General features: G+C 46.9%; 1 protein-coding gene across 8 annotated transcripts in view; it reads left to right on the forward strand.

Moving 5' to 3' along the window:
• The window catches only part of casz1 (castor zinc finger 1), a 524,871-nt gene that overhangs the window by 452,451 nt on the left and 58,164 nt on the right, over positions 1-14,256 (forward strand). For all 8 annotated transcript variants that reach the window (XM_073032178.1, XM_073032184.1, XM_073032182.1 and 5 more), the window contains 5 exons: positions 220-1,037; positions 5,964-6,096; positions 12,313-12,376; positions 13,346-13,503; positions 14,225-14,256. The exon at positions 14,225-14,256 is cut by the window's right edge and continues 91 nt beyond it. In XM_073032178.1, the coding sequence (XP_072888279.1) occupies positions 220-1,037; positions 5,964-6,096; positions 12,313-12,376; positions 13,346-13,503; positions 14,225-14,256 (1,205 nt within the window). The remainder of the gene's footprint in view (positions 1-219; positions 1,038-5,963; positions 6,097-12,312; positions 12,377-13,345; positions 13,504-14,224) is intronic.

Below are 14,256 nucleotides of genomic sequence, written 5' to 3' on the forward strand. Positions count from 1 at the left end.
GACTGTGATTATGATCTGCCTGGAAGCCACGTAAACAAAGTTTATCACTCTCTCTCGGTACATGTGACAGTAGTAAATCAATTGCCAATGGGTCAGCATGAATAAATTGGACCAAAGGGCCTAATTCATGGTGTGTTATTCTGTCTCTATAATCCCAGGCGGGCGTATTGGGACAGGGGTCACATGGCACCTATTCAGTAACCTCTCACCTTCCCACAGGCGCGCTGGCTGCACGTTCACCTTCAAGAACAAGTGTGACATCGAGAAGCACAAGAGCTACCACATCAAGGACGATGCCTACGCCAAGGACGGCTTCAAGAAGTTCTACAAGTACGAGGAGTGCAAATACGAGGGCTGCGTGTACAGCAAGGCCACCAACCACTTCCACTGCATCCGCCTGGGCTGCGGCTTCACCTTCACCTCCACCAGCCAGATGACGTCGCACAAGCGCAAACACGAGCGCCGCCACATCCGCAGCGCGGGGGGGCTGGGACTCGCCTCCCAGCTGCTGGGCCGCAAGGACGCCGAGCAGGACGACTCCAGCAACGACGACCTCATCGACTACTCCGCCATCAGTAGCAAGAACTCGAGCCTGAGCGCCTCCCCGACCAGCCAGCAGTCCTCGGTTCCCATCGTGCTGCCCGCTCCCTCCAGCGAGATCCCCAACGCCAAGCCCGGCTCCGGCGTGATGCCCGTCACCAAGATGCCCACCCTGCTCTCCCAGACGCTGCCCAGCTCCATCCCAGTGGCGCTGGCCCTCTCCAACGCCGGGATGTCGGCCAGCGGGCCCTTCTTCCCGATGCTGCCCAGCAGGGTATCCGTGGCCCTGCCGGTCTCGGCCGCCGGCCTGATCTCCGCCATCTCCTCCAGCATCTCCAGCCTGCCCACTGAGTCGCCCTCGCAAGCCGTCTCAGCCTCGGGCAGCCCGGCCGCCGCGTCCATCATGGAGAAGATGACAGCGAGCAAGGGTCTCATCTCGCCCATGATGGCCCGCCTCGCTGCCGCTGCCCTCAAGCCCTCCGCCCCGACAGAGGCAGGTAAGCCAGCCGGGGGTTACCACTTGGCGTTTTAAGGGATTACAGAGTGCGGGGGCCGCTCTGTCAGTGCCCAGGTATGAGGCAAGGTATATCCTCGTCTCCTAGTACACAGTGCCATGAAGCTGGCGAGGGTGCAGAAAGATTCACGAGGACGTGGGGAGACAAGGATTCATAAAGACTGATGGATGACTTTATAGAGGTGTATAAAGTCACCAGAAATATAGATAAGCTGCACACACAACCCGCTGGAGGATCTCAGCAGGTCAGTCAGCATCCGTGGAAACGAGCAGTCAACGTTTCGGGCCAAGGCAAGTCCTGACGAAGGGTCTCGGCCCGAAACGTTGACTGCTCGTTTCCACGGATGCTGCCCGACCTGCTGAGTTCCTCCAGCGTGTTGTACGTATTGCTTTGACCCCAGCATCTGCAGAGTACTTTGTGTTTACGATATTGATAAGCTGAATGCACTCACTCTTTTCCCACAAGGCAAGGGAGTTAAAAAATGAAAGGACGTAGAGTTAAAGATTAGTTTTATTTTTCACATGAACATCGAAACATCCAGTGAAATGCACAATTTCCATCAAATCAAATCAGCGAGGATTGGACAAGGCAGCACACAAGTGTCACCACACTCCCGATGTCAACTCACTCACCCGAACCGTTGGACTTTGGACAGTGGTGGGAAACCAGAGCACCCGAAGGAAACCTCAGAGCTCATGGGGAGGACACGCAAACTCCTCACAGACAGTGGAAGCCGATGAGCTGCCAACCACGGCCTACAAGCCCCATCTGCCCAAAGCGACTTGTCTTAAGGCACCAGAAACCCACCTTTGCCCCTTCCCCTGTCGGTAGAAACGGTTCTGCCGGGCTTAGTAGCTAATCCACACGTGAAGGCCGGGAGCTGGACTTGGTTGTCAGAGGCTTACCCTCCCCCCCCCCCCACCCCACCCCCAACCTATAACAACCTTGTAATCAAGAGGAAAGGATCTCGAGGTGAACCGTCAGGGTCAACGGGGTTGGAATGTAAGTCTTGGTGACAGTGCGCAGTGGGTATGTGTATTGCATGTCAGTCTCCCCACCCCTCAACACTTGATTGTAATCAATGCATGAAAATAAGTACAATGCCATAGAATCATAGAACACCTCAGCACAGAAACAGGCCCACCAGTGCCTTGTGCATTCCAACATAACATTCCAATTCCTGTGCTCAGTGATCTGATTTATGAAGGCCAGTGTGCCTAAAGCTCCCTCTGCAACCCTCCCTTACTGTGAGCCACTTTCAAGGAATTATGCGTCTACATTCCCAGATCCCTTTGTTCTACCGCACACCTCAACGTCTTACCACTCACTGTACAAGTCCTATCCTGGTTTGTCCTCCTAAAGTGAAAACACCTCTCGCTTGTCAGCATTAAAGGGTCTCGGCCCGAAAGATCAACTGTTCATTTATTTCCATAGATGCTGCCTGACCTGCTGAGTTCCTCCGGCATGTTATGCGTGTTGCTTTGGGTTTCCAGCATCTGCAGGCTTCCGCGTGTTCATGATTTGCCATTCTCTCAGCCCATTTTCCAAGTGGTCCAAATCCCACTGCAAGCTTTGATGGTTTTCCTCGTTGTCCACTCCGCCCCCAATCTTGGTGTCGTCTGTCAATTTACCAATCCAGTTTACCTCAGTATCACCCACATCATTGACATAGATGACAAACAACAACAGATCCAGCATCACATTACATGTTCAATAGACAAAATCCTCTCAGAAATTCTGGCAGCTTTTAACATATTTCACATATAAAGGCTTGTAATTCAGAGAGCATCCTTGGACCATGCCACCCCCAGGGTTCCTTGTGTTATACTGCTTCCATTAATTGTCAGTGAATCTTTAAAAGAAATCTAATGTGCCATTAATTTCCTCCTTCAGTAAAGACCTTGTTACGATCCCAACAGAAGGCAAGATTGTTTCCTCTTTATTCTGTGTAAAAAGTTTAAATATTTGGCTAAATTGATTTGAGCTTCATGGTCCTGAAGTTTGACTCTGATTTGAGGGATTTTTTTTTTCCCAGGGTTACTCTTTATTGAGCAAGTCTACGTGTTAATATGATAACACTCCAAAACCTAATTAACAGTTCAAATCCCCAGAAGACAGAGTAAATCTAGGTGTGAATGGAAGACCAAAGGACTTCCTATGTCTTTGATATAATTAAAAAAAGGATAAATCCGACTGAGATATTTTAAGGACAGATTTATTTTCTAATCACATCCACTCAGTGACACACATACCTCCTGTACCTAATAAAATGCCTCCCAATGAGTACATGTTCATGGTATTCTGCTGCTGTAGCCCGTCCACTTCAAGGTTTGACGTGTTGTGCGTTCAGAGATGCTCTTCTGCACACCACTGTTGTAACGCCTGGTTATCTGAGTTACTGTCACCTTCCTGTCAGCTTGAACCAGTCTGGCCATTCTCCTCTGACCTCTCTCACTAACAAGGCATTTTTGCCCACAGAACTGCTGCTCTGGAATTTTTCTGGTGTTTTTTTGGCACCATTCTCTGTAAACCCTAGAGATTGTTGTGCGTGAATATCCCAGGAGGTCAGCAGCTTCTGAGGTACTCAAACCACCCTGTCCGGCACCAGAATCTTTCCACGGTCAAGATCACTAAGATCACATTTCTTCCCCATTCTGATGTTTGGTCTGAACAACAACTGAACCTCTTGACCATGTCTGCAGGCTTTTATGCTGCCACATGATTGGCTGATTAGATATTTGCATTAACAGCAAGTGTACCTAATAAAGTGGCCACTGCGTGTATGTTGGATCTCTGAAGCTAATCCCTGCAGTCTCCTCCCATATTTAACTCTTCAGTGACTGGGTTTGGTTCAATTAAAGGACTCCTACTTGCAGACTAATCATTCTTAATCAAGTTTGATGAGTGTCTCCTGTATGTGCTTGGCTAAGGGTTCCCCGTGTCATATTGAGCAGGTTTAAAGCCTTTTGAAAGAATGGGTTAAATCCCCCTACCTCCTGAGGACAAAGAGCCAGAGCCCACCCAGCTCACCACATTCTAAAATGACGTACGTGTCAGGGTTAGTGAGTTGTGGGCATGCTACGTTGGCACGTCTCTGAACTATATTGGTCGTTAACACAAATGACGCATTTCACTGTATCTTTCAATCTACATGTGACAAATAAAACTGATCTCATCTCCACCATTCTGTGTAGACTTCAGAAGCTGGAACCCAGGGACACGAGCAGTGCTCTGGAGGAACTCAGCACATCAAACAGCATCTGTGAGGCCTAATGCAAGGTTTCAACCCAAAATGCTCGGTAATTCCTTTCCTCCCTCAGACGCTAATCGACCCATTGAGTTCTTCCAGCAGATACTGACGCGCAGTTTTGTTCTGTGTTGACGTGAATAGGTGGTCCATCAAATTCAGCTTCGTAGTTTCCCAAAAGGATGGGTGTGTTAAAGTTACATCTGGTGCATGAGATCACACATAACTGAGCAGCCTGAATCTGATGGCTCTGCAATAGGCTGGCATCAATGTTAACTCTGGTCCCTAGGTGAGATAATGGCTCACCTTGTAACTTTATTACCTCATTCAAGGGCATAGCTAAGGTGAACTGTCATAACCTTTTCCCCAGGATCGGGAACTTCAAGACTGGAAGAGAGCGGTTAAAGGTGAGAGGGGAAAGGTTTTAGAAGTGACCTGGGAAAATGGAACAGGTTTCCAGAGGAATCAGTCGAGTCAGAACTTTTCTTTTTGGGGATCTTTTCCCAAACAACATTGCCCACAGTGACAATGCTTGAAAGCTGCCAACACAAGAGATTCTGTAGATGGTGGAAACCCAAAGCGACACCTAGAAAATGCTGGAGGAACTCAGCAGGTCTGGCAGCATCTGTGGAGAGGAATAAACAGTCGACGTTTTGGGCTGAGACCCTTCATCAGGTCTGGAAAGGAAGGGGGAAGAAGCCAGAATAAGGAGATGGAGACAGAGGGAGGAGGACAAGCTGGCGTGTGATAGGTGAAACGAGGTGAGGAAGAAGGTGGGTGGGTGGGGAAACGGGGAATAAAATGAGAGGCAGGGAGGTAATAGGTGGAAGGAGTGAAGATTTAAAGAAGGAGGAATCTAACAGTAGAGGAGAGTGGACCGGTTCTCTTCAAAGTAGCTCTGGGGATATCCTGGGCTTATGAAAGGAGCAACAGTAATACAAGGCTTCTTTTGGAATCAGACAGTACATGCAGAAAGGAGAAGGTCACTAAACAAGGTACTTTATCTTCACTTAACCAGCTGACTTGAGAAATAGCACTGTCTTTTTTTAAAAAAAAGAAATCTTTTTCTTCTGCCTGAGGGCAAATTAATATTTCAGTCACTCGGGTATTTCTGGAAAAGCAGGAACTAGGCAGTTCTGTCAGCATATTTTTTTTTTACTTCTTGCACACGCCGAATTTAAATACCTTGCTTATAAATTTGATTGGTGTGTGGGGGGGTTTGGGGGGGTCACGCTGTTTGAACTGATCTGATTGGCTGTCAAGTTTGATCTGACAGAGACGGCAGATGTTCCTGTTGGGCATGCTCTGTGAGAGGCTGCGACGTTTCCATAGAAACCGAGGCATCCTGAAAGGAGATGAAGGTTGTCTACCACTCTGAACCTGCCACTGCTTCTCAGCATTAACATGGTATTTAATGAATGGTTAAGAGGCAGGACCACAAATTAGTTATGACAAGCGCAGCTTAAAAACAAAGACTTCTTTCCTCATTCTGTTTTACCCTCGTTTCCGACTCCTGAGAATCCTGATGGGTGGTTGTCATTTTCTGATAATTATCACTTCACTTGTTCCATCGCAGAGTGGAAGTCAGAACCAATCTCGTCACGGGGAACATCGCTGACCAACGAGGGTTTATTGTTGTGCGCTTTCTCCTCTCGTTGCAGGGAATGGACAGCCAACGCCAGCAAACCAGTTCAGCCTGATCGAGCTCAAGCAGGAGGCCGGTGACACTGTCAAGACACAAACCCAGGACCCGCTGCAGGATCAGAGTCTTAATCTCAGCCTGAAGGACCACGGGTACGGAGCTGGTTGGAATGCGAGGCCACACGCTTAGAGCTAGAAACTAAATAGAGGGGATGCTGGAGGTGCACCAGCGGGTGGGGCTGGTACCCGTCAGCTCCGGTGAACCCAGTTCAATCCTGACCTCCGCTGCTAGCTGGGAGGAATTACCGCGTCCTCCCTGTGACCCATGACCCACCACATCCCAAAGTTATTTTTCATGGGAGGTTAATATAGCTAGGTCATCCACTGGCGTAGCAAGTGACCAACTAAACGGAAGTTGAGAAATATTGGCCTGTGGGGCAAGTAGGGCTGCAAGGGGTCAGCCTGGACTCAATGGGCAGAATGGCTTCCAGTGTCCCTATAAGTAATGGACATTGGCATTTAGTTTATTATTGTCACGTGCAGCGAGACAGTGAAAAGTTTATAAAACCATCCATACAGATCATTTCAGAAGCATCAGTACATTGAGATAGTACAAAGCAACAACAGAACACAAGATAAAGTGTTACTGTTACAGAGAAAGTGTAAAGCAGGCAGGCAATAAGTTCAAAGTAAATTTATTATCAAAGTACATATATGTCACCATATACAACCCAGAGATTCATTTTCTTGCGTGCATACTCAAATCCAGTAACTGTACTGGAATCAATGAAAGACCTCACCCAACAGGGCAAGCAACTGGTGTACAAAATACCACAAACTCTGCAAATACAAACGAAAGAAATAATCAATAAGCAATAAATATCAAGAATATGAGATGACAAGTCCTTGAAAATGAGTCCATACATTGTGGGAACATTTCAGTGGGGCAATTGAAGTTGAGTGAAGTTATCCCCTTTGGTTCAAGATGGTTGAGGGGGAGTAACTGTTCCTGAACCTGGTGGTGGTGTTCCTTTGCGATGATTGCTATTTTCCTCGACAAAACTCCCTGTAGATGTGATCAATGGTGGGGAGGGCATTACCCGTGATGGACTGGACCATGGCCACTATTTTTTTTGTAGAATTTTATGTTCAAGGGCATTAGTATTTCCATACCAGGTTGTGATATAACCAGTCAATATACTCTCCACCACACATCTATAGATGTCTGTCAAAGTTTTAGGTGCCAATTCTTTGCAAACTCCTAAGGACGTAGAGGCACTGCCGTGCTTTCTTTGTAATTGCTGGGCCCAGGATAGATCCTCTAAAAAGTTGCTGACCCTCTCCACCTCTGATTCACCCGATGAGGACTGGCTGATGGACCTCTGGCTTCCTCCTTCTGAAGTCAATAATCAGCTCCTTGGTCTCGTTGACATTGAGTGAGAGGTTGTTGTTGTGGCACCTCTGAGCCAGAAGGTACAAAGCTCGACTGTAAGGTCCAGAATAATCTAGAATATCCAGTAGGTCTATTCGGGAGTCTTGTAATATTGGGATAAAAGCTGTCCTGGAGTCTGGTGCTGCATGTTTTCAAAGTCTTCTCTTCAGGAAAGTCTAGATTTTCAGAGATTCCTGGGTGAAGATATTCCCTCTCATCTCCATCATTAAGGGCTTATCACTAGGGCAGGGGAAACAATGCCAGCATTTAATGCCCAGCCTTATTTGCCCCTGAACTAAGGAGGTGGTGTAGAGTCACCCTCATTTGTGGATCTGGGTCACATATAGATCCAGACTGTTTAAGAATAATAGAATTCTCTAAATAAAAAACAGAAATAGCTCATCCCAGCATCTGTGGAAAGAGAAGCAGATTATATTTCAAGTTGCAGCCCCTTTGTTAATTCTGTTTCTCTCCCCCATGGAAGCTGCCTAACCTACTGAGTCTTTCTACCATTTTCAGTTTTTTTTGTACTTTAGATTCCTAACATTTAAATTTTCTTTGACTGAGTTCTTTCCCTGAAGGGCATTCATGAACCAGATGGGCTTTTACAACATTTGAGTAGTTTCATGGTCACAGTTACTGAGATTAGCTTTTTTTTTATTCCAGAATTAATTAATTACTTAAACTTAAATTCCCCAGCTGTTGTGGTGGGACTTGAACTCTTGTCTCCAGATCAATAACCCAGCTCTCTGGATACCAGTCCAGTGACAATTACAATTCACATGTATCAAATTAGTTCTTGGGGCCAGAGAGTTTATAAGTAGTGTTTATGGTCATCAAAAACTCACGTGTAACTAAGCATAACACTTTGAAGGTACTTTACAGGAAGATAGTGAGTAGATTATGGGTAGTATTTGTGTAGATGCCATAAACAGCTGATCTCAGGGGACAATGAACACTTTGTTCGAGCGGCCGGTACTCGGCAAATCAGCAGCGCATAATCACTTGGTTGTGCCCTTGCACGACCCAACTCCGTCCTTTAATGAAATAGCAAATAAGAGCAGGAGTAGGAAGTTCTGTCATCATTTCTACTGCCTTGGCCATGTTGAATCGGCAGATGTTATGATCCAGAGGTTCTTCAGAAGTCGAGAATGAAGCATAAAACTTGGTTATTATGACCATTTTATTGGGTGTTCTTACAAAAAAAGTAACAGTAAATAATTATCTGTAAGGAATGGAGAGAACAAGGAACTGATTTGCGGTTGTCTGACACTAAAAATTAGCTCAGACTAGACCAGGGGGTTCCCAACCTTTTTTATGCCATGAACACACACCATTAACCAAAGGGTCCGTGGGTCCCAGGTTGGGAACCGCTGGACTAGACAGATGAAGAACGCTTCATCCTGACGAAGGGTCTCGGCCCGAAATGTCAACTGTTCATTCACGTCCGTAGATGCTGCCTGACTTGCTGAGTTCCATCAGCATCTGCAGACTTTCTAGTGCTACTGATAAAGGGTAAGGGGTTCTGGCTGATTGCCTTGCTCCTCTGTTGTGCACAGGCTGTATTGGGTTCATACACTGTTCAGGCAGAACTGGGAGATCATGATCCCAAGGAGCGTGGACCTGACCACATCAGTGAGACTCACTTTGTGCCAAACCAGACTAAACTGAAACAGACTTCAGAGGAACTTATGGAAAATCACTGAAACAGCTATGTTACAATTACTGACAATTCACTGAACAAATAGGTGATATGTAAAAAGATAAGCTTGCACAGAGGAAGTTAAACTACTAGAAAAATAACTATTTTAAACAGCCAAAAAAACTAATATGAGGAGGAGTGGGCAGCCCGGCAGCGCAGCAGTTAGTGTAACATGTTACGTAAGACTGGGGTTCAATTCCTGCTGCTGTCTGTAAGGGGGGTTGTACATCCTGTGACCGTGTGGGTTTCTCCCGGGTGAACGAGTTTCCTCTCACGTTCCGCAGCCAGAGTTTGAAAGTTGTGAGTCTACAGTGTTGACACTGGAAGCATGGCGATACTTGTGGGCTGCCCCCAGCACACCCGCAGACTGTGCTGGTCACTGACATAACGCTATGAATGTTTCAACGTTTTGATGTAAAGCTAATCTTTATACAAAGCCAGTCACGTAAATCATTTATCTTGTCCTAAAAGTTTGCCTACTTCCATAAGACCATAAGATATAGGAGCAGGATTAAGCTATTCAGCCCATCGAGTCTGCTCCACCATTCCATCATGGCTGATTTATTATCCCACTCAACCCCATTCGCCTGCCTTCTCCACATAACTTTTGATGCCATTACTAATCAAGAACCTATCAACCTCAGCTTTAAATATACCCATGACTTGGCCTCCGTAGCCATCTGTGGCAATGAATTCCGCAGATTCACCACTCTCTGGCTAAAGAAATTCCTTCTCATATCTGTTCTGAAGGGGCATCCTTATACTCTGAGGCTGTATTCTCTGCTCTTAGATTCCTCTACTGTAAAAAACATCCTTTTCACATCCACTCTATCGCGACCTTTTCCTATTGTCTGTTCGTTCGTTCATTATGTGCCTCATCGTATGACATGGGCAATAATGGTCTTTCCACAGTCATGATTGTTCTTGGCAAATTTTTCTAGAGAAGTGGTTTGCCGTTGCTTTCTCCTGGGCAGTGTCTTTACAAGACGGGTGACCCCAGCCATTATCAATACGCTTCAGAGATTGCCTGCCTGGCATCAGTAGTCACATAACCAGGAGTTATGATATACACCGGCTGCTCACACGACTGTCCACCACCTGCTCCAGTGGCTTCACATGACCCCGATCAGGGACTAAGCAGGTGCTACACCTTGCCCAAGGGTGACCTATAAGCTAGCGGAGGGAAGGAGTGTCTCACACCTCCTTTGGTGGAGAGGTATCTCCACCCCACCACCCAGTGATATTAGCAGGTTCTACCTGGTCAGACCCGTATGTGACTCCAGGCCTGCGGCAATGTGGTGAATCCTAAATGTTCCACTGAAATGGGCAAGTATTGGAACCTACTTGACTGGCCCTCAGTAAAGGACGTTCCAACAGAGAGATGGGATGTCCCAAAGTGTATCACAAAAATCCCAAGTCCTTCGTTTCTTTTTACAGTAGCCAGTTGATTGTAATACAGGGAGGATTCTTAAAGGGACTGTTGCTTTTGTTGGCTTTTTATTAGTCCACTTTGAAAATTTGGTTACATTTTGTGCCACAACTGTGACAGTCACACCTCTACACTGTGAAGTTTTGGATCGATACTCGTTTTCCTGACAATCTCCAAGCACAACAATATCTGCAAGACACCAGGATGTAACCCTCAACACCACGGCGTGTTGACATCTGGTGCGTGTGTCATACGTACAGTGACGACATTGTCACATTCCAATAACCCTCTGACCCCCACATTCAAACTGGAGGTCATGGGTTAGGGGTGAAAGGTGAAGTGTTTGAGGGGAACATGAGGAGGAACTTCTCCACTCAGAGGGTGGTGAGAGTGTGGAACGAGCTGCCAGAGGAAGTGGTGGATGCGGGTTGGATTTCAACATTTAAGAGAAATTTAGATAGGCACATGGATGGGAGGGAAATGGAGGGTTATGCCCGGGTATAGATCGATGAGACGAGGCAGGTTAATAGTTTGGCGTGTACTAGATGGACCAAAGGGCTGTGCTCTAGTGTTCACTGACTTATGATGTGGCAACACAGTCTCAATTAAACACAGCAGCAGCTTCCTAGATTCATACAGCAAGATTTCTTCATTATGGACATAAGATACCACAGATAGTTCAGTCTGGAGCAGAAAGACAAACTGTCGGAAGACGTCAGCAGGTCAGGCAGCATCTGTGGAGGGAAAAGGATAGTCAATCTTTCAGGCCAAGTCCTATGCAGATACCTCTGTATGAGGAACACATGGTCCAGTCGTGTGAGAGGGAAGCACACTGGTTTAGTATCTGAGGCACAGAACTGGTGACAAGTTCAAATCCCACCTCAGCAACTGAAAAATTTATGGTTGAGTAATGAAATAAGCCTGGATTTTAGTCACAAACTGTCTAAAAAGCCTGACACTATTAGTAATTTTTTTTTCGGCCAAGTTATTAGGTATATTTAAAGCGGAGGTTGATAGATTCTTGATTACTAAGGGCATCAAAGGTTTAGGGAGAAGGCAGGAAATGAGGTTGAGTGGGATAATAAACCAGCCATACGTCTTATGGAGGTTGAGGCCCTAGCTCCGGATTTCTGTCCCAAGTCCACTTGCCTTCTTTAGGACACTGCTTAAAGCCTTTCTCCTTAACCAATCCTTTTGTTACTCGCCCCCCAGTCTCCTTGTGTGGCTCACTACCTAATAACTTCTTCAGTGAAGCACCTTCGGGCACCTTACTGGTTAAATATGTTTTATTTTTATTTAGAGATGCAGCATGGTAACAGGCCCGACCAGCCCAACAATCCCACACCCCTCAATTAACCCATGTGACCAATTAACCTACCAACCAGTACGCCTTTGGACTGTGGGGGGAAACCGGAGCACTCGGAAGAAACCCACACAGTCACGGGGAGAACGTACAAACTGCTCACAGACAGCAGCAGAAATTTAACATGGATTGCTGATGCTGTGAGGCATTCAGCTAACCACTACACTTGTTGTTATCAGCTAAGAGTATTTATTAATAAAGTTGTCCAGTGAGAGTGGGATGAGATGGGGTGGGAAGAAATGGAACCCAAGAATTCGATTTTCCCTTTGCCTCCAGAGGTGCTGCCTGACCCACTGAGTTCCTCCAGCAGTCGTTTTTTTGTGTGTTGGATGGACAGTTTTGTTAAATGTGCAGTTTTGGCTGGCGAAGGGTTTATCGGCATCTTGGACGTAGAACAGCAGCCTATCAGATCCCAGACTGAGTGTAATGTCTTTTCCTTCCAGGACTGAGTCCAATGGTCACATGGAGACTGGGAACACTTCTCTCTTATCCTCGTTTCTCAATAAGGTGAGTGGCCACTCAAGCCTTTCAGCCAAGCGCAGGGCCCCAAGGAAAAGCAGGTTACGTTGCCCGCCCACAGACACTAACTGATGACCCGGTGATACAAGTTTGAATCCACACTCCACCAACCAGGGAACTTAAATTCACTAAAATTACTCTGGAATTAAACATACAATAGTGCTTGAAACTATCTAAGTGTGGTAAAACCCATGTACTCGCATCAATCTGGTCTTTGTTTGACTCCGGTCTCACGGTCATCGCCTGAATAGCAAGAAAGTAGCGAGGTAGCGTTCATGGGTTCAATGTCCATTCCGAAATCAGATGGCAGAGGGGATGATGCTGTTCGTGAATCATTGAACAGTGCCCACAATGAAGCTGACTAATTTTACAACTCTGCGGCTTACTTCAATCCTGTACAATAGCCCCCTCCCCACTCCCGCACACCAGACGGTGATGCAGATAGGTAGGAAGTGTCAGCTTCCCTCTCATAAAATAGGGGAGCAGATGGGATTGGTTCTGTTTCTGTTCAGTAATGTTGATCCCACAATCTGAATCTAATGTCCAAAATGTTCATGTATTAAAGTGATTTGCCATAAAATTCTACAAACCGTTAATATACAGAGAGGAATATACTGCTGGATTGTATTCCAGACTCAGACCGTAGAAGAAACAAGTCTCTGCTGCATCTTGGCATTGTGGTGGTATGTTCTTCAACAGTCTCAGCTGGAAGTCTTTGTAATATTCTGCACTCTGCCACCCTGCTCCAGAGTCCTTGGGGCGATGGAGTAACTGGGAAGAAAGGCCGGTAATAGAGGATCTGTCCCTTACACTGACCAGTCACTGTTCGGTTGGCACACTCTGGAGATACAGGCCTCGGGTGGCTGGGGGAGGGGCAGAGTCCGTCCACAATTGTTTGCGTTACACACCTCATGCCTCGGGCTGAGGCCTGACTACTTATCGTGTTTCCACCGCTAGGTATCCCAGAGCAACAGCGGACTGGGCGGTTTAATGAACCTCAAGACAGAGCCGGATTGTGGGCATTCCGATGAAGACCAGGCTTCCTTCATGAGCAAAGCGATGGTTCAGCAGAGGCCGGAGAAACGGACGGAGCTCTGGGAAAAATACCTGCGCAGGTAGCAGCGAGAGCCACTGTGGCGATTAGTCTTTCTAGCTTCCCTCAGCGTAGGGCCAAGGCACACAGACTGGCTTCCGTCCTGGCCTCATGGTTACAGGAGGCTGCTCTGGGCTTTGGCATTGTTCTGGGACATTATGGCTGTGGAGAAGGCAGGGAGAAGTCATGCAAGATGTCTCCTGCCTCTGTTCCATTCTCCTTATTCACTGATTTCCTTAAAATGCAGAATCTCAATGACCAAGCCACTGTCAACCACAGAGGTAGAGAATTCCACGTGTTCTGAGTGAAGGGATTTCTCCGCATCTCCGTCCTGAATGGTCAACCTCTTTCCCTGAGGCTGTGGTCCCTGGTTCTGAACTCCGCGGCCAAAGGGAACTTCCACCCCACATCCAACCTGTTGAGCCCTGAGAGTATTTTGCAGATCTCAGAGCAATCACCTCTCTCATTCTTCCAAACATTAGAGAAATGAGGCTGAGTCTACTCGCATTCTCCTCATCCTCTTCCAGGTAACCCACCAATTCCCAGAACAGCTCTGGGGAATCTTTGTTACACTCCCTCTGTTAGCCAGGACCCTGCTCTGTACTCCACACACGTTGTCTCATTACAGCCTTATACAATTCTAGTTTTGTTACAGATAAGCAAGACTTGCGGAACGTGGAAACTCCCTGAGTTGTTGATAACACGATCCCCTTCTCTCACTGACTGCTGTCTCTCCTTTCTAGGTTTACGACGGAGGATTACTGTGAGAGCCAGT

This window comes from Hemitrygon akajei, chromosome 29, assembly GCF_048418815.1.
Source record: "Hemitrygon akajei chromosome 29, sHemAka1.3, whole genome shotgun sequence".
Lineage (NCBI taxonomy): Eukaryota > Metazoa > Chordata > Chondrichthyes > Myliobatiformes > Dasyatidae > Hemitrygon > Hemitrygon akajei.